At 40.5% G+C, this 19129-nt stretch overlaps 1 protein-coding gene across 8 annotated transcripts in view; it reads right to left on the bottom strand.

Moving 5' to 3' along the window:
* Positions 1–1949: 1949 nt before the first annotated feature.
* sez6l (seizure related 6 homolog (mouse)-like) overlaps positions 1950–19129 on the bottom strand; it is a 111614-nt gene continuing 94434 nt past the window's right edge. Inside the window, exons 11-17 of one of the 8 annotated variants that reach the window (XM_005449465.4) lie at positions 14061–14255; positions 10851–11042; positions 10035–10229; positions 5873–5908; positions 5415–5523; positions 4934–5039; positions 1950–4772 (exon numbers count right to left, since the gene is read on the bottom strand). In XM_005449465.4, coding sequence (XP_005449522.1) covers positions 4743–4772; positions 4934–5039; positions 5415–5523; positions 5873–5908; positions 10035–10229; positions 10851–11042; positions 14061–14255 — 863 coding nt within the window. In that variant the 3' untranslated portion in view covers positions 1950–4742. Of the gene's footprint in view, positions 4776–4933; positions 5040–5414; positions 5530–5872; positions 5909–10034; positions 10230–10803; positions 11043–14060; positions 14256–19129 lie in introns of those variants that run through there. The other 7 variants (XM_005449463.4, XM_005449466.4, XM_005449464.4 and 4 more) reach the window with 7 other exon arrangements.

Genomic DNA, 19129 nt, shown 5'->3' with positions numbered 1-19129 from the left:
ATGAGAAGTCATTAATGGAAAACTTGTGTGGTGTGTGTTTTATAATATATTAAGCATAATTTACCTACATTTAATTGAGGTTGTTAATGTTAATACACTTAGAGCACAGGTGTCGACCTCCAGGCCTCGAGGGCCGGTGTCCTGCAGGTTTTAGATGTGTCCTCGATCCAACACAGCTGATACAAATTGCTAAATGACCTCCTCAACATGTCTTGAAGTTCTCCAGAAGCCTGGTAGCGAACTAATGATGTGATTCAGGTGTCTTGACCCAGAGTGAGATCTAAAACCTGCAGGACACCGGCCCTCAAGGCCTGGAGTTCGACACCTGTGACTTAGAGCAGGGGTAGGGAACTCCAGGCCTTGGTGCCAGTGTCCTGCAGGTTTTAGATCTCACCCTGGGTCAACACACCTGAATCACATCATTAGTTCATTACCAGGCCTCTGTAGAACTTTAAATTAGAAATCAGAACCATTTAAGCCTGTGTTGGAGGACACATCTACAACCTGCAGGACACCGGCTCTCGAGGCCTGGAGTTCCCTATCCCTGACTTAGAGGTAGGTAGTCATACTTCACCTCTAATGGGTGCCCTGGTCCTCCATATAATATGTTTTTTTTTTTTTTCCATATATAGTCATTTTTTAGCTTTACCTTTTGAATATAATGCAATACTATAACTAAAGATATATTAAGTTACTAAAGACAGTTAAGATGTTAGTTAAAAAAAAGTTAATGATTTCCATCAGTAATGGGGGAGATTATAAGAGGTATACCGTATACCGATGCATACGGATAGTACTGACTCTCATCGTCCACTAGAGCACAAACTTGGTGTCATCAGGACACTTCAACAGAGAGCGAACACCATTCCCACAGAAACAGCTGCCAGGGAAGCAGAAGAACATCATATCAAGAAGGCCCTAAGTGAATATGGTTATCCAAGCCGGACATTTGTCAAACCTGGGAATGCACCTAAAGAATGCTCCAATCGATCCAGGAGAGAAGAAGGACAACTGCTGCCTAAGCGAAAACCCTCAGTGATCCCTTATGTGTCAGGATTATTGGAACAGCTGAGATACATTTTCTCCCAAAATGGTAAATGGACTAGTTCCTATATAGCACTTTTCTACTCTATCTGAGCATTCAAAGGGCTTTACACAACTTGCATATTCATCCATTCACACAAGCACTTTTTAATGCTGTTTCTAAGTGCTTCCTATCTAACGTTCACACTCTGATGGATGCATCAGAGAGTAACATGGGGTTAGTATCTTGCCCAAGGATACTTGGCATGCAGACTGGGACTGAACCACCAACCTTCCGTTTAGTAGCTAACCTGCACTACCACCTGAGCTACAGCCAGCCCGCCGTGTCTCTGTGGCTTTCAAGCTCTAAGATACACTGCGCCAAAAATTGGTCCACCCCAAGGATTCATTCCCTGGCACAAACAGAGTAAGAGTCAATACTTGTACAATAAGAGTCAATACTATCTGTATGCGTTGGTTTACAGTATACGTCTTAAACGCCCCCCATTACTGATGGAAATCTCCCCGGCACAAACTGAGTAATATAGTGTATGCCTTTAAGTGCCAGGAGGATAGCCATGATTTATACATCAGGAAAACCAAGCAACCTCTGGCTAAGTGGATGGCACAACACATAAGAGCTAACTGTCAGGCCAGGACTAGGCAGGACTTTCAATGATAAGGAAGTCACATCCTGGACAAGGAGGGACGCTGACTTAAGAAGTCACTTGGATGAGTTTTGAAATCTTTCTCCCACTGAAATTGCTACATCCAGATGAACAAAATCAACTTTTTGGGAGTATCAGATGTCTTGTCTGGCTAGACGCTGGATTAAAAAAAAAAGGTGTAATAATTTTTGCATTTGTTTCCTTTAACAAAATAAGACAAAACAAAATACCTCAGTGTTTAAAAAGAATCATTTGAAGTTTTTAAGGTTTTACCATTTATTTAGGGAAACTGTTAACATTTGTATTCTCATAATGAAAATGTACATTTATCCGTCCGCATAAAACATCACATGTACAGTACATCAAAATAAATACATTATCTGGTGGGTTTGCTGAGCTTGTACCAGAAGACCAATAAGTTAACTACAGCTACACTATTTACGCTGCTAGTCCAGACCCAGCAATACTGAGGCCAGTCTGTTACAGTCCATCAATTGAACTACATGTGAGAGAAATATAACAACAGTACTGCAAATCCTGTGTCAGACTGGGTAACAAATAAAAGAAAGCACTGACCTTTACTTTTTTCTAAATATTGATTTTCAGTTTATGAAAAGACAGGACTTTTCATGACCCATGAATGTGGATATGAAATGGATATGTGAAATAAACCCACCTTTAGCATTCTATATGACATTTTAGAAGTTGTAATCCTTAAGATTTCAGTCCTGGGTAATTTAACAACACCTGTGTTTACCATAGTAATAACAAACACCGCTTTTACCAGAACATAGATGTGTTAAGTAAGATCAGTGTTGCCATAAAATAATTTTTAATGCTAGTGAGCATGCTTAGCATGTTGTTTTCCTAAAGTTTATGTGTACAATATAAAGACACAAATATCAGCTAACTAGAGTTAAGTACTAGATTGATTATATAGTATAGCCTTAGTGAAAATATCCAAACCTATTGGATGGGCTGTACCACACAGCAGATCATATTGTTCGTCATATAACTCCTTTAAAAGTGCTCCACTGGGCACCAACATCTGAGGTACATCTGAAACAGGCTGCCAGTAAAATTACAATGGTCACTATAAATTCTGTCTTATAATTTTCATAATAATTTTTCTTATTCTGCAGAAGTTCTGTATCCATCAAGTTGGTATGCTAGCATGATGTGATAAATATGATGCTAAAGTAAAGTGAAATTTTACCGTAGTGTTCGCATACTTTTGGAGACCAGTGTATACGAAGTTCTGAATCATAAACATACAAATATGAAAAGAAAAAAGGAGAGAGACTTTAAGGAAATACCGTAAATGCTTCTTGGAGTTTCTGCAAAATTCAGTCAATTGCTGAATTTAACAAGAAAGCTAGCTTACAACTACACAATGGGTAATATAAATCCACAGATTCGCACTAAAAATGTTATCTAAAATGCTGTTTTATCCAGTTTCTGAAACAGCCTGTGTCTATACAAACACACAAGCATATCACACTGACTATTCATGTACACTGATCATACGTGTGCTGAGGTAAAGTTTTACTGTTTAAAGTTTTAATAGCACACAAGTACTAATCAGTCAAAGTTGCTTAAACACAGATAGGAATTAATCGCAAAGTTAATGCAATGGTAATGTTAGCAGTCCATATCCTGAGGAAGCATGGCAATGGGAAAAGAGTACCAACAGAAGAAGAATGAAAGACATACTTGTGTAATTTGAAATATATAAGTAGTTTCTAGGTGGCAGCCATGTGTGCTTGATTGTTTCACAAACGTCTCAGTTTTTAAAACTAGAGTCTCCAAACTGAAACTAGCTCAACAGTGTTTCAGAGTGAAGTATAAACATTAAGCTTAATCTGGTACAGAAAAGGAACTTATAAATACAGTAGAGCTGTTTTTCACATTAAATGTTCTTCTGCAGTGAGAGGAACACAAAACAAAACTGCTAACCTCTATAAACCAGCTCTTAATATTTACATAACAAGGTGGGCCCTTTGCAGATTTTCTGGAAATTTCTCAACATTTAAGCAGATATTTGATTAATGATACAGCACTCTGCTGTGCATACTTGTGAGTCTTGATTTCTGTGAATGTCTTCTTTGTGTGAAGACAATTAGAATCCTGCCTGGAACTGGTAATTAATGTATTGAGATTACAGAATTTGAGACTATTCAAAGACTACTGCAGAAAAAATCATGATAAATAGTTTCAAAAATATGATAAAAAAATCTTAAGGATTATAACTTCAGACTTTTACAGTCAAGGAAAAAATACTAAAAAGTGCTTTGATACCCACATTCCTCTCATTTCCTATCTCTCCCTCCTTCATTTCCCACAATAGCCACTTTCACACATGAACTTCAGACAATTTTACAAGAACCTAACTGGAATATTTTCCACATTTTTCCTTACATGTAATACACAACAAGAAATACTTCAGAGGTATTTGCTTTTTCTGGAAAATGATTCATGTGTTTTAGGTGAGAAAGCTGCTTGTATAGAGTGTGCATTAGGCAGCACATACGACACACACTTGTGCATTTACTTGCACTAGTGGGTGCACTAATCCTGCTATAATACCTGCACTATCATGCCATCACACGGACTAGGCAGCTGGCAAGTTAACGACTGCCTAATGTTCAATCCAACTCTTGGACCTCAGTTAGGCATTTTGTAGAGAAGTTAGGAACTGCAGTACATGTGTGAAAATGACCCATGTTTGATGTTCTCGGATGTTATTTGGGCCTTTTCCCCATGTCCTCTATCATTCAACCTCTCCCAGAGTGGTAGACTGGTCAGTTGCTGACTATCAATTGTCTTTCTCCTTTTTGCTTCAAGTGACTTCTCATAATTCCCATAATGTCTACAAAAGCTGTCACATCAGAGAAGGAGAGAACAGGATCCATCAATGCAGAAGGGGCTGGACATCATTATTTGTATTTACATCGCCTCCTCCTGGGTGGAGAAGCGAGAGAGGAGAGTGTGAAGAGTTAGGTCAGGGCGGTCAGTCTTGTCACGCTTCACAAATATCTTTTGAGAAGATTCTCATATCGATACTTCATACTCTCGAGTGTCCTGCTGTAATTGAAAGAGAATTGTTAAATCAAAGGAATGGACACGTAGACACATTGAATGTACTCCTGCAGCTTTTACCCCACACTTGAGGTATTTGTTGTAATTTTGGCAGTATCTAAATTAAAATTCAATTCAATTGAACTGAATTGAATAGAACTTACTCCTCCTGTTTCATAGAGCGGGTTGTCAAACTCTGTCTCCACAGTGATCTGTCGGTAAGGGTGGGGGTAGATAAGAGGCAGCCTTAAGTTGGAGTTATATCGGCACCTAATACACATAATGAGCAAAAACAGACACACACACAAAAAAACAAATTCAGAGATCGAAGTTTTAGAACCTGTTCCTTCACAATGGATCAGCGCCAGTGTGCGACTGTCAAAGATTTAGCTTCTGGTTTTCTAAGAAACAAATATGTTGCATTATTTTTGAGGTCTAGATTATGTGAAAGACCCCTAACTTTTTGCTACAGTTGTAGCAGTAAGTGAGTTAAAAGGTGACACGAATGGGGTTCTGACCAAGAGCCTGCATAGTATGAGCTGTGACTCAGACTGTGCTAATGAAACAAATGTTATCAAGAGAATAACAGTCAGAAACAATTAAGGTCTCACCCTTGTATATAAATTTCATGGTCTAGGATCTTACCGAGTGACATAGACGTACACTCCTCCCAGCAGCACAGACAGCAACAAAATGAGGATGAAAATGGCCAGTGCTATGTTTCCTCCATTCAAAGGGGAACCCGCAGTCGCTTCTGCAACTGACAGACAAAACATGAATAAAACAAGGTTTATTTAACCGGAGATCGTTATCGAGAGAATACATAAAGCTTCTAAAGCTTTCATTAGAGGTGGTTTAGCAAACATAGATGGATGCTCTGTGAAACCACATGGATAAACACAGCTGGTGGTAGAAACAAAACATGGGAATGAAGTTGATGCAAATGCAGGGAGAGCACACAGATAGGTAAAGCTTTGTTGCCTGTGTGGTGGTTTGTTTGAGGGTTGTTTTTTTTTTTTTTTGTTTGTTTGTTTTTTAAATTCTATAAAACAGACTGTATAGGGTTTTAGCCCACAGCACATACTGTACACAGACACACTCACCTTCCAAAGCATGGTTGCCAAAGCAGTCTTGGTTGGCTGCAAGACATCATTCTGTCAGTCAGTGCATATGAAAATTGACATAACTTTTTGTGTTGAATTTATTTACATAACGTTCTCTTGAATTGTATGTTTGCTTATGCCCACTCTGACAGAAGTGGGCAATAGGAAATCTTTCTTTTCTTATGTATTCCAATTCAACCCTGTCTCACAGCATTTTGTGAACTAGGGGACTATGTAATATTTAATTGATCAGTTTTATTTAATCCATCAACATTAATTCCATGTGCTCTGAAATTGCACATGGAATTATTTTTGTTCCAGTTTAAAAAAGATTGAGATTTGAGTTAAACAGAGCTTTTAAGCAAGCAAGAGATGCTTTTTTTTTTTTTTCTCAGAAAAGGTGAATCATGAGCCTCACAGTAATTTCCAGAATTTAGCACTAAGCCCTATCCATCCCATCCACCATAATGCTGGTCCACTGGGAGTATGACCTGGTATAATAAAATGATAATTGCAAAATATTCAGTGACACGGCCAGCTATTTTTGTGATAAATGTCTATAAATAAATGTTCACAGAGCATATTCAAGACTTCTTGTTTTTAGGTTTTGCAATTTTATGGAATGTTGCCCTCTATATTATGTTGCAGCTCAGCTGATGGTAAAAGCAGAGGGAAGGTGAAAGACCAAAAAGACATTTAAAATATGCCTCCAACTTTAAAAAATTACCCATATACAGTAAGTTGTAAAAGAATCAAAAATAAATTATGAATTAAACTAAATATCACACTAATCCAATTAATCACTGTATTAGTACATATTGACTGCATAACTTAATAGTGACTAGTGACACTTTGTTTAACATGGACAACTAATTTATTAATTCATTACACTAAAATAAGCTGGGTAATTAAAAAAAAAAAAAAAACCCCCACACATATCATCTCCTGATGAATTTACCTAACCAACCTGCACAGGTATGTCTAACATTTTCTGTGTTTTTCTGTCTCCTAACTCTCTCTGAGCTTGGGAACCTTCAAGAATATATAGGTACCTGGGTGTTCACCTGAATAATAAACTGGACTGGAGCCACAACAGTGATGCTCTTTACAGGAAGGGTCAGAGCAGACTCTACCTGCTGAGGCGGCTGAGGTCATTTGGAGTACAGGGAGCGCTTTTAAAGACCTTCTATGACTCTGTGGTGGCATCTGTCATTTTTTACAGTGTGGTATGTTGGAGCAGCAGTTTATCGGCAGCTGAGAGGAAGAGGTTGGATAAACTCATCAGGAAGGCCAGCTCTGTTCTGGGATGCACCCTGGACCCAGTGCAGGTGGTGGGAGACAGAAGGACTCTGGCCAAAATAACATCTCTGATGGACAGAGTCTCCCACCCCATGCATGTAAATGTTGCTGAACTGCAGAGCTCCTTCAGTGAGAGATTGCTGCATCCTAGAAGCATGAAGGAGCGTTTCCGCAGGTCCTTCCTCCCTGCAGCTATCAGACTGTACAATCAGAACTGCTCCCAACAATCATAGATGTTTACATCTGCGCTGTAACTGCAATAAGTTAATCAACCGATTCGCACTACAACCTGGTTTGCTTCTTATCTGTAGTTATTTATATTTAATTTAATAACTGTACAGTACTGTTTATAGTAACCATTGTCCATTGTAAATATGTAAGAAAAAATTGTGTATGTTTCTGTTCTGTGTCCTGTGTACTGTTTGTTTGTCTTTTTGGCTGCTGTTACAACCAAATTTCCCCTTGTGGGACAATTAAAGGATTATTCTATTCTATTCTAAGAAGATTGAGCCTGAAGATTCCCTGCAGTAAGACAGCACCCTGACTGGATTGGACTGCACTCATCTCCTTGAGTTTTCTAAGCTTTCAGCACAACAGCAGAAGCTATACAAGGATAACAGCATGGAAAAGACACACAATAACTATGACATGGCCTTCATTTTCCTAGTTTATTGGAGATTTACATAATGAATTAAAAATAGTACAGAGGCAATACACATAGATAGCTATTGGTAGACCGAGTAGTCGCCTGATACTGCAAAAGTCGACTTAGCAACCTGTGCACTGCCTGGGCTGATTACAAGAACGCCTATGACTCGATGCTCCACACCTTTTGATTCTGGAATGCCTAGACTTGTACAAGATCAACAAGACCCGAAGAGCCTTCATGAGGAACTCAATGGGGATGTGGCGTACAACACTAGAGGCCAACTTCAAGCCCACGGCACAAGTCACCATCAAGACATCGATCGACATCGATTCACTGATCCACACCACCAGGATATACAGCAATAAAATGGGAATTCTGTTCGGAATGGAGAAGTGTAGTTAGATGATAACAAAGAGAGGGAAGGTAGTCAGAACTGAGTGAATTGTATTACCAGAAGGTAACATTGCAGACATAGAGGACAGCTACAGCTAACTGGGGATCCCACAGGCAAATGGGAAGTGGCCGCTAGAAAAGCTGTAACCAACAAGTACCTGCAGTGGGTAAGGCAAGTCCTGAGTAGTCAGCTGAATATTAAGAACAAGATCTGGGGTATCAACATCTACGCCCTGCCCATGATCAGGTACCATGCTGGGATAATAAGCTGGCCAAAGGAGGAGATGGAAGCCACTGACATCAAGACAAGGAAGCTCCTGACCATGCATTGAGGGTTTCACCCCAAGTCCAGCACCCTGAGGCTGTATGCTAAGCGGAAGGAAGGAGCCTGGAGACTGGTAAGTGTCAGTACCACCGTCCAGGATGAGAGAACAAACATCTACGAATACATCAGGAAGATGGCCCCAACCAACCGCATGCTCAGTGAACACCTCAAGCAGCAGAAACCCAAGGAAGAGGAGGAACCATCATGGAATGACAGGCCCCTGTACGGTATTGTACCACCGGCAGATAGAGGAGGTGGCTGACATCCAGAAATCCTACCAGTGGCTGGACAAAGCTGGACTGAAAGACAGCACAGAGGCACTAATCATGGCAGCACGGGAACAAGCTCTGAGCATAAAGTCCATAGAAGTTGGGGTCTATCACACCAGACAAGCCACCAGGTGGCCGGCATAGTATACAGAAACATCTTGCCGAGTATGGCCTGGAAGTCCCGAGGTCAAAATAGAAGATGCCCCCTAGGGTGGTGGAGAATGGCCGAGCTAAGATCCTGTGGGACTGCCAGATACAGATGGACAAAATGGTGGTGGCCAACCAACCAGACATAGTGGTGGTAGGCAAGCAGAAGAAGATGGCGGTAGTGATCGATGTAACGATTCCGAATGACAGCAACATCAGGAAGAAGGAACACGAGAAGCTGGAGAAGCACCAAGGGCTCAGAGAAGAGCTGGAGAAGATGTGGAGGGTGAAGGTAACAAACAGTGGTCCCAGTAGTAACCGTAGCACTAGGTGCGGTGACTCCCAAGCTAGGCGAGTGACTCCAGCAGATCCCAGGATCAACATCAGAGATCTCTGTCCAGAAGAGCGCAGTCCTGGGAACAGCTAAGATACTGCGCAGGACCCTCAAGCTCCCAGGCCTCTGGTAGAGAACCCGAGCTTGAAGGATAGATTGCACCCAGGGGTGAGAGGGGATAGCTCTATAAAAAAAATACCCCTCTAGCCCCTGCGGGCAATCTCCCTCTCTCTCTCTCTCACTATGTATGTGTGCATATATATATATGTATATATAGTATGTATATATGTGTGTATATATATATGTATATATGAGCCTAGATGTATACTTCAAAGAAATCAAAGAAATCATTAGAAACCCCATATTACCTTGACATTCATGTGCATGATGGGTGGATATAAACATCTGATCGCAACTGCATTCATGGTGCACTTCATTCTATATTTTTAAGCATTTTAACTGTCATGTGGCAGATGTATCTGGCTTTCAATAGCTTGACCAAGGTCACTACAGCACATAAGCTGGAGGAGCTCTGGACAGAACAATGACCTTCCAGTTGGTAGACAGCCGGCTCTAATTCTGCTGCCCTGTGTTGGAGTTTGTGTGAAAACAACTTATACTGAGCTTTGGGGACCAAACCATCTGTTACAGGAGTTATGAGTTCTCATGAATTAGGATAATCCAAAGCCTCTAAAAATTTTCCATGATAATGTATATTAAAATAAAATGTCCTCAAAAATTCTCACCCCTGCAGAGTGGAAGTGGGCCGCTCCAAAAAGAGGGATTTCCAAGGATGCATTTAATTGCAACCTCTCCTATGAGCTCGTAACCTTGGTAACAGACAAAGGTTAGGGACTCGCCAGGCAGGTAAAGTCTCTTGGACAGGATCTGGTAGCCGTTGTCAGGGACACCGGGGTTTTCACAGGAAACAGAATCCTCAGCTAGATAAAAAGAAGAAAGAAAAAGAAACTGCATGGAACTCATTGAGTTTCTCAGCACAAATCAGAGGTTTCTGCGTCATAGCTCGACTGACAGGTTTTGACAAACTCTGGCTGAGATGACATGACTCACGGATAATCTCCGCCTCCACCTCCAGGTGGCTGAGGGTTGATTGCTATGGTGCATTAGCATCGCATTTACATATCAAACACTTCACCCAAACATTAATAACCCTGAAAACACACACACGTACGCAAATATCATGAGTGCTGAGATAAAATACGGGTGATGAAGCATCGTCTCTGGCATGCAGAGACGCTGTGATCTTTGTTAGCAAAGGAAAAAGAGAGCCAGGCCTTTTTTGCAAGAAATCACACCAACCCCCTCATGTTAGACTGAAAAAAGCAGGGAAACAGCCTCTTATCTTCAGTTAGCTGTCATATGCGACTGCCTATTCAGATGATAGGCTTCCGAAATTCTGATGCTGGCATACTACTAGCAAACTACAGGACCCTTTTTCAGCTCACCAGTTTGCTAAAATACATATCAGCAATTGCCGGTAGAGAACTGACTAACCTCCCATGTCTTCTTTTATGTCTGGAAACATTCTTTCAAATACCCACAGACACAGTGAGGCAGATGAGACGTCCACACAGGCGTTCCTGGCTCACGTCCATAGCAAGTGATAGTGGCACCGCCCTGTAGGATGAAGCCTGTGTTGCAGCTATACTGAATGGTTGTCCCCACTAGGAGTTTCGGGTCAGACAGGGATCTGGTTGCATGCTCAACATGGCCAGGATCTGAACAGTACATGACTGAGAAAGAAGACAGCAGAGACTGTGATGAATGATAAGAGATATAATTTTAGAAAAACAATAATACATTTTGATAAAAATAACATAAGACCAGAGATAGACACTATTATATGCCGAGCAGAGCAGAGCAGGTACAATCTACATGAATGTACTTGCTAGGGCTATTTCTTTTAATTCAAGGTAACTTGTGTGAGATCCAAAATGCACAAATATGGTTCCAAGCAGTAAAAGTTACATATTTAGAGTGGGGTTTTATTACTTTTAGGGTGTATATGTTCAAGCCTGGTTTTGCTGAAAGGATGACAAAAATTCTGACAAGTTTATCTGTCTTTTATATCAGCACAGTGAGGCAGAGGTCTTACTGTGTGAGCTACATAAAGCTTTGGCGATCAGTAAAACTAAAAAAGGTCATTTACAAATGCCAGTTAATTTGTAAGAGTAAGAATGAACTAAGGGTATCCACAACACGCCCCCCGCTCCCAAATTCCATTTTATACTGTTTAAAATGTCCAGTTACAGCTGGAGCTCCTGGAATAGACAAAAGTCAAAAGGGGAGATGAAAGTTAAACAAATGAGGATCATGACCCTATACTCATTCCTCACCTGATACACTCCCTTCAAGCCTAAAAACTACAAACTGCTGAAAACAGCTCACTACCTCCTCTACACACAGGAGAGTGATCCAAAAATAGCAATATAGTAGCATCATGCCTGAGAAGATACTTTTGAAAACAAGATCAGCCAAATGTAAATCAGGTAAAGTTGTTTTTCTTAATGGCCTGTCTCAGTGTTAGAAACCTTGAGTATTCTGATGGAAATCCATTAGGGTAGTTTAAGGCTAAAACTAGTTATAGCTACTGCTACCATTATGAACCGCATTTTTAAATTTTGTATAAGCTTCTATACAAAATGGTAAGGAAATTTATTTAGCATGTCATTTTTAGCATGTTTCCAGTCTGGTACCATGATAGGATTCCAGCTGTGAAACAAGTCAAACAATTTCCATGCAACTAAATATTCCACAGTATACTGGTGGTGGAATTATAGCAAAGTGGAAGCAGTTAGGAATTACAGCAACTCAACCATGAAGTGGTAGGTCACATAAAATTACAGTGCGGTAAGTGGATGCTGAAGTGCATACGGTGCAGAGGTACCCAATTTTCTGCAGAGTCAACCTCTACAGACCTCCAAACTTCATGTGGTCTTCAGATTAGGCCAAGAACAGTGCACAGAGAGCTTCATTGAATGTGTTTCCATGATCAAGCAGCTGCATCCAAGCCTTATATCAAGTGGATTCAAGATTCAAGATTCTTGTCTATTCTATTTGTCACATGCATAGTCATACGAGTACAACACACAATGAAATGTGCCCTGAGCTCCTCATTTAACTGTGCAAGACATTATAGACAATAAGTAAATAAATAAAATAAAATAAATAAAAATCTGGAAATTTTAAATTAAAAATCTGAAAATGTACATGCAATGGAATGTTACAGTGTTTTGTGCCATAGTAGCAATGTATTAATAGCACATAGAGTAAACAAGTGACCAGAGTAATATAAACAGAGTAATTCAACAGAGTGACCAGCATGATCAGTGTAGCAGCCTGTGATGTAATAATGAATCAGATATGGTATTAAAGATGACCGTGACAGTTCTGGAATGTGACGAGAATATGATATGAGGTCCTGTTTCAGTCACTTATGGATGCTATGAGGGGAGGGGGGGCATGTTCAGATTTAGGACTCGGATGGCCTGAGGATAGAAGCTTCTCTTGAGTCCCTCTGTTTTTGCCCTGATGGTGCAGAACCTTCTGTCCTTTAATATCTGAGCTGCTCTGGACCAACATCTCCTGGTGTAAATGTCCTATAGGGAGGGAGAACCTACTTGCAGCAGTGTTCTGCTGCATGGATCACTCTCTGAAGAGCTTTTCGGTCCTGAACACAGCTATTCCCATACCAGGATGTGATGTTCTGTGTGAGGATGCTCTCCACAGCGCTTGAATAGAAAGTCCTGAGGATCACTGGAGAGACCCCGAACTTCCTCAGTTGGTGGAGATGGTACAGGTTCTGCCTTGCTCTTTTTGGACTGGGCCTGAATGTGAGTAGACCATGTCAGGTCTGAGGAGATGTGGACACTGAGATACTTAAAGGACAGCACCCTCTCCACTGGAGCGCCATTGATGATAAGGGGCTTGTAGACTTTGTGTTTACTCCTTCTGAAGTCCACCACCAGCTCCTTGGTCTTGCAAACCAAGGAGCATACGATGCCAGGTTCGTCCCCTTGTCCATGTAGGCCACCTCATCATTGTTGGAGATGAGGCACAACACCACTGCGTCATCAGCGAACTTCACAATGTATTGGAGCCTTAAGTGGCCACACAGTCAGAAGTATAGAGGGAGTACAGCAGCGGCGAGATAGTGGCGATGCTGTCAGAGACACACCTACTCACTCTTACCGCATGAGATCTCATTGAGGAAGTCCAACACCCATGCAGATAGACAGCTGTTGAGTCCTAGATGCAAATGGAATGCAAAGCATCAGTTGCAGTGGTGTAAGCCACACCGCTACTGGACCCTAGAGCAGTGGAAAGGCCTTCTCTGGAGCAACAAATCACACTTCTTCATCTGGCAATCTGGTGGATGAGTATGGGTTTGGCAGTTGCCAGGAAAAGGGTACTTATCTGGCTGCACTGTGCAAAGTGTATAGTTTGGTGGAGGGGGATCATAGTGTGGGGTTGTTTTTCAGTAGTTGGGCTCAGTCCCTTAGTTCCAGTGAAAGGTACTCTTAATCCTTCAGCATACCAAGACATTTTGGACAATTTCATGCGCATGCACATGATAATATTGATGAATCACACTGATAAATGAGGCCCATGGCAGTAGATGAATGGCCAATTTGTCAACAACTATATTAAAAATTCCTCCTGTAGGGACCAAGGAAATACCTAAAATTAATTAATTCCATGAAGAACAGATAAAGGTTATTGTACAAACAAATAAAACAAGCAGAACTGACTTTTTTCACAGAATGGGGGTTGTGAGCTCCAGGAAAGATCCAGCTGACAGGTGAGAGTCTCTCGCCCCACCAGGTCATAACCAGGATCGCACTGGTAGGTTATACAAGCCCCTCGCACCAGTGCAACATGGGATGTTGTCTTCCAGCCATTCTGGATCTCAGGCAGATCTGGACAAGAGTCGTTTCGAGACACCTCTGACAAAAGTACAAAAGAAAAGACAGTCTGATTAATGGCTTCGTTATTACGATGCCAATATACATTGTTCAGGCTTAGTTCAGGTAGCTGCAAGTCAAGAAAAAAAAAAAAAACAAGTCAAAACAACAGCACAGCTGATTTCCATGTAAATAGTAAATGTTTTTGTATTACTATCTAAAATAACACACATTCATACTCCGATGGATGCGTTGGAGAGCGACTAATATCTTGCCCAAGGATATTTGGCATGCAGACTAGAGGGAGCCAGGGATCAAACCACCAACCTTCCGATCAGTAGATGATCTGCTCTACCTCCTGAGCTACAGCCACCCCGATATGATAGAATGTGATGGAAGTATGGATTTCCTCAGTGTTGGACTGTCTTCAAATATCAACTCTCCAGCACATTCACTCTGGCACAGACACCTTGCTACTAAAGCTGCTGATGAAAAGACAGAGTTTGAATTCAAATTTCCACTGAAGGTGTCCTCAACAAAATTATTAAAAGCTCTTAGGCAATTGTCTTGGCTGTGTTGATGTGCCACCAGTCATAATTTTGGGGGGTTGCTGCAAAGTAACAGAATGTATTTAAATTAACACATTCTCATGTGAATCTCTGCTGCTGCCTTAATCCAGCAGATTCTGGACAGTATAAGTCATACCTTTGAGTTAAAACAATACAAATGGCTGACTTTGTGCTCCCTCAAAGAGCTCTAATGAAAGAAAAAACAAATACTATACTATAAAAGATGAACATAGCCAGCTTAGACAACACAGCACTTTGGCCCCAACACATTAGCGTCGCACAGCCCCACACACGGGGCGATCCGCGCTAACTCGCTAATGGAGATTTGCTGCGTTAATGCGGTTATGGTGAGAAGCCCTCAGACATCATGAATTAATTACACAGAATGAGATTCAGCAAGATCAATGCATTCCTCATCATTGAGTAGCTTTTTTAAACAAACTGATTTGATCTTGGATTTCATCTGATCTTTCCAGCATTAAAGTGTGCAGTTCAAACCCTCCTGCTATGTTAGCTCTTGGGCAGATCTGGCTTTTTATTTTAATATTATAAAGAGGAACAAAGCTGACATGGACACACTTATTTTTGTAACTGTCTTAATGGCATAGGTTTTTGTAGAATTTGCCCTTTCAGAGGGCACATTTTGGGAGACAACCATTTAAACAAGTCCTCCAAATGTGACTTACGAAGACTCATAAAGGACTGCAGAGAAAATTACATTATTCTATGATTTGTCTATTCTGACTTGTTCTCCGATGTCAGTATTGAAAAGCAGTTCATACAAAATATAATTATGTGATCAATCATATACAGCATTGTCTATATCTTTTTAATGCAGATAGACCTTATCAGTTCATTTCAATTTTATTTATATAGCGCCAAATCACAACAGTAGTTGCCTCAAGATGCTTTATATTTATATATATCGAACACATTATTAAGCTTGCTTTGGCCTGCGTACGGTTGCAGCTTCCTCTACAAGCCACTCTGCGACCCACCTTCACCCCATGTCGTTTCTCACTCATGTCTGTTATCATTCATGACTGATTTATTCTATGCCCAGAGTCATGATAGCAAACACAGATAAATTTAATGATCAATATTAATATCAATTAATATCTTTACAATCAGTTTATTGTTATTCGCCCTATGATGTTGTAATGCATTGTAATATAAAGTTATAATGTCTCAAGTGCAAACAAAAAAATAAACAAAACCAATTTCAGCAGCTCCTACTAAATATTGAATACTTAAAAAGTTAGCCAAGAGAGACATACGTAAGCAGACTCCTCCTGGGACCAATGTGCAGACTGTAGATATGTAATTCTGATGATTGATCAGAGGGTGTACAGTATTGTATTACACTGTAGGATATAATGGGCCTCTAGGGATTTGTAAACCGAAGTTCCTGAATCAGTTTTTCATTCTCTATTGAGCTGTGTCTCTTCTTCTGTGCAGCCTCAGTGTGTGTGCTCTGTCATTTATTCTCTTCACAAACACACACTGCAACACCCACATATAGTCAAAGACAGCAGACTATGTATTCATACTGTTAACTTGATTTAATCCCTGGGGAAACCTGCAGTGAGCGTGTCATGAGTAAATTGTACAGTGTGTCTAAGTCCCCATAGAAATTACTATAAGGTGTTGATAAGGGAAGCATTGCAGAATAGTAAAAGAGCAGGAGAGCTTCTTTAGGGTTTTTGTGAAACTTCAGGATTGTGAGCATGATTTCAAGATGGTGAAATAAATAGGATGTGATTGAATAGGAGCAGAGTAATATAAGTAAAAAACAAGTAAAGATGAGAGGACAGAAAATAGAAGATGAAAAGTAAAGTGGACAACTTGAGAATGGACAAAACTGAAATGAGTTAGAAAAGTAAATTAAAGTTTAAATGGTAATTCCAGTGCCTTTTTATTTTCTGTTCAGATTGTCAGTGATAACCAAAGTTTAAAACAAGTATGCATTAGCGCTTAATGTTTTTGAGTTCCCTTCTTTTGGGCTTAAGCTGGCAACCCAGTGTTTTCTACCACAACCTACCACAACTTTTGAAAGAATAATAGACAATAAATTAGGCACAGTGCTAAATAAGACACTCTACAAATTCAATCCCTGCAGATCAGATCAATTAAGTGCCAGTCTATATAAGCTGTTCCCTCAACTGATACCCTTAGTGCAGATATACAGATCTAATATCGGACACATGTCTGTTATGATTCATGCCTAGTTTATTCTGTGCCCAGATCCATGATAGCAAACGCGAGAAATAAAATTATCAATATCTTTATAATCCCCAAGCAGCAAATTGTTAGTGATTAATAGAGATATCTTGATGTATGCTCAATCATTCAGAAAAGGAAATCCCAAAAAGTTGATTCTGTTCATCTGTGCATTTTCAGTGGGAGAAATATTTTGTTACACATCCAAGTGACTTCTTCACTCTCAGCTAACTGCAGGTTTCCCCAACCTTTTAAACAGTAAGTTTGCACAATGACTGAAACTAGCACTGCTGGTGAAAAATGAGCTGGTCAGTTTCTTCATTAATATGCAAATTGTCATGACTAATGATCAACAGCCAGTGATCAAAGATCATTGATCAATGACCATTGATCGGGCCTCCGGGCAGCAAAAATCCTCCAGAAGGCACAGAACCAGATCCGCAATGAATAGCTGAGACAAATACATCTTTACCATCGATGTGCTAAAATCTAAAGAGGAGCAGATCTGACAGTGTCTTACAATGCTTCTAGAGAATATTCTTCGAAAGGTGTTTAAATTAACTGAAAAGGCTCTTCTAGCACAGCATGAAAAGTGAGAATGCCCTCAGCAGCTAGAAGAAATGCCACAACGAGGATGAGGACAAGTGGGTAAAAAATATGTGTGACAGGCAATTCACCCAAACAGAGAAATACAACAATATTATCATCCTTCCAGCAGACAAGGGTAGTTGTTTTGCTAAACCAGAAAGACTATCATGAGAAAATTTTGTCACAGCTCAGTGACAAAAATACTTATGAGCCCCTAAAATGAGACCCAGGGGAAGCTACACCAAGTCTGTATGGTTTACCTAAGATACATAAACAGGGTCTATCTTTAAGACCAATTGTCTGTATGATCAACTCAGTCACTTATAACATCTCAAAGTTTCAACCCGTTGGTAGGCAGCTCTGAACACCACATCCAGAATACCTTGGATTTTGTTGGGAAGGTGAAAGATGTCATTATGGAGGCAGATGAAACAATGGCCTTGTATGATGCTACATCGCTCTTCACTTGTGTGCCATTTACTGAAGCAGTGGAGGTAGTTCGTAAGAGATTACAGGATAAACCCCAATCTCAGCAACACAACAAAACTTCCATCTATGGACTCACACACAGTGCTGCCGGAAAAGAGGGAAAAAGAGGGAATTATCAGGGACTCTCTCCATCCAGACAAAAGCTCCGACCCAAGAACTGCACACATAACCTAAGACACAGCAGAGCGGACAGCATCATCACTCACAGAACAAGGTTTTTCAATAGCTTCTTCCCCACCACAGTCAGACTGATGGCAAAACAAAAACCATGCCACTTTACACGTGTAAATGACAAGTGAGAAATGTGCACACCTAATTGTGCAATATCTGAGTCTAATATCTAATTAGACTCTTGGGAATATACTGCCACCCCTCTTGTAAAGGGAGTATAATTTAGAATTTACAATTTATATTAGCATTGTATTGTCTTGTTTATTTTTCTAACATGCTTACTATGACTAAGAGAGCTCTGCACAAGAACTCCAATCTGCCTTGACTGCTGGTTTTATGCACAAATGGCAAATAAAGAACCTTGAACTCTCAGCACTGACCAAAGGTGTTTGCTCTTAGAACTGTTTTCATTCCCCATATTTCACATCCAAGAGTCAGTACTACAGGCAAAAACATAGGCGTGCCATGCGTTCCCCAGTTTTACCCACTGTGGCCAACTTGTACATGGAAGAAGTGGAAAAGAAGGCTCTGTTATCCTTATCGTGGAACACCACCAAGTCATTGGCTCAGGTATGTGGATGACACATGGGTGAGAATCAACTCTCCGGACATACCACAATTCACTGATCACATTAACTGACTGGACCAACACATCAAGTTCACCAGGGAGGATATGAAAAATGACAACACATATGAATCACTATTTAAGGTTTAACTCTCATCATCCAGTGGAACACAAACTGGGTGTCATCAGGACACTACAACACAGAGCGAACACGATCCCCACAGATAAGGCGGCAAGGGAAGCAGAAGAACATCATATCAAGAAGGCTCTGAGTAAATGTGGTTATTCAAGCTGGGCATTAATCAAAGCTGGGA

This window comes from Oreochromis niloticus, linkage group LG7, assembly GCF_001858045.2.
Source record: "Oreochromis niloticus isolate F11D_XX linkage group LG7, O_niloticus_UMD_NMBU, whole genome shotgun sequence".
Classification (NCBI taxonomy): Eukaryota; Metazoa; Chordata; class Actinopteri; order Cichliformes; family Cichlidae; genus Oreochromis; species Oreochromis niloticus.
This window is presented reverse-complemented; position numbering and strand designations above follow the sequence as displayed.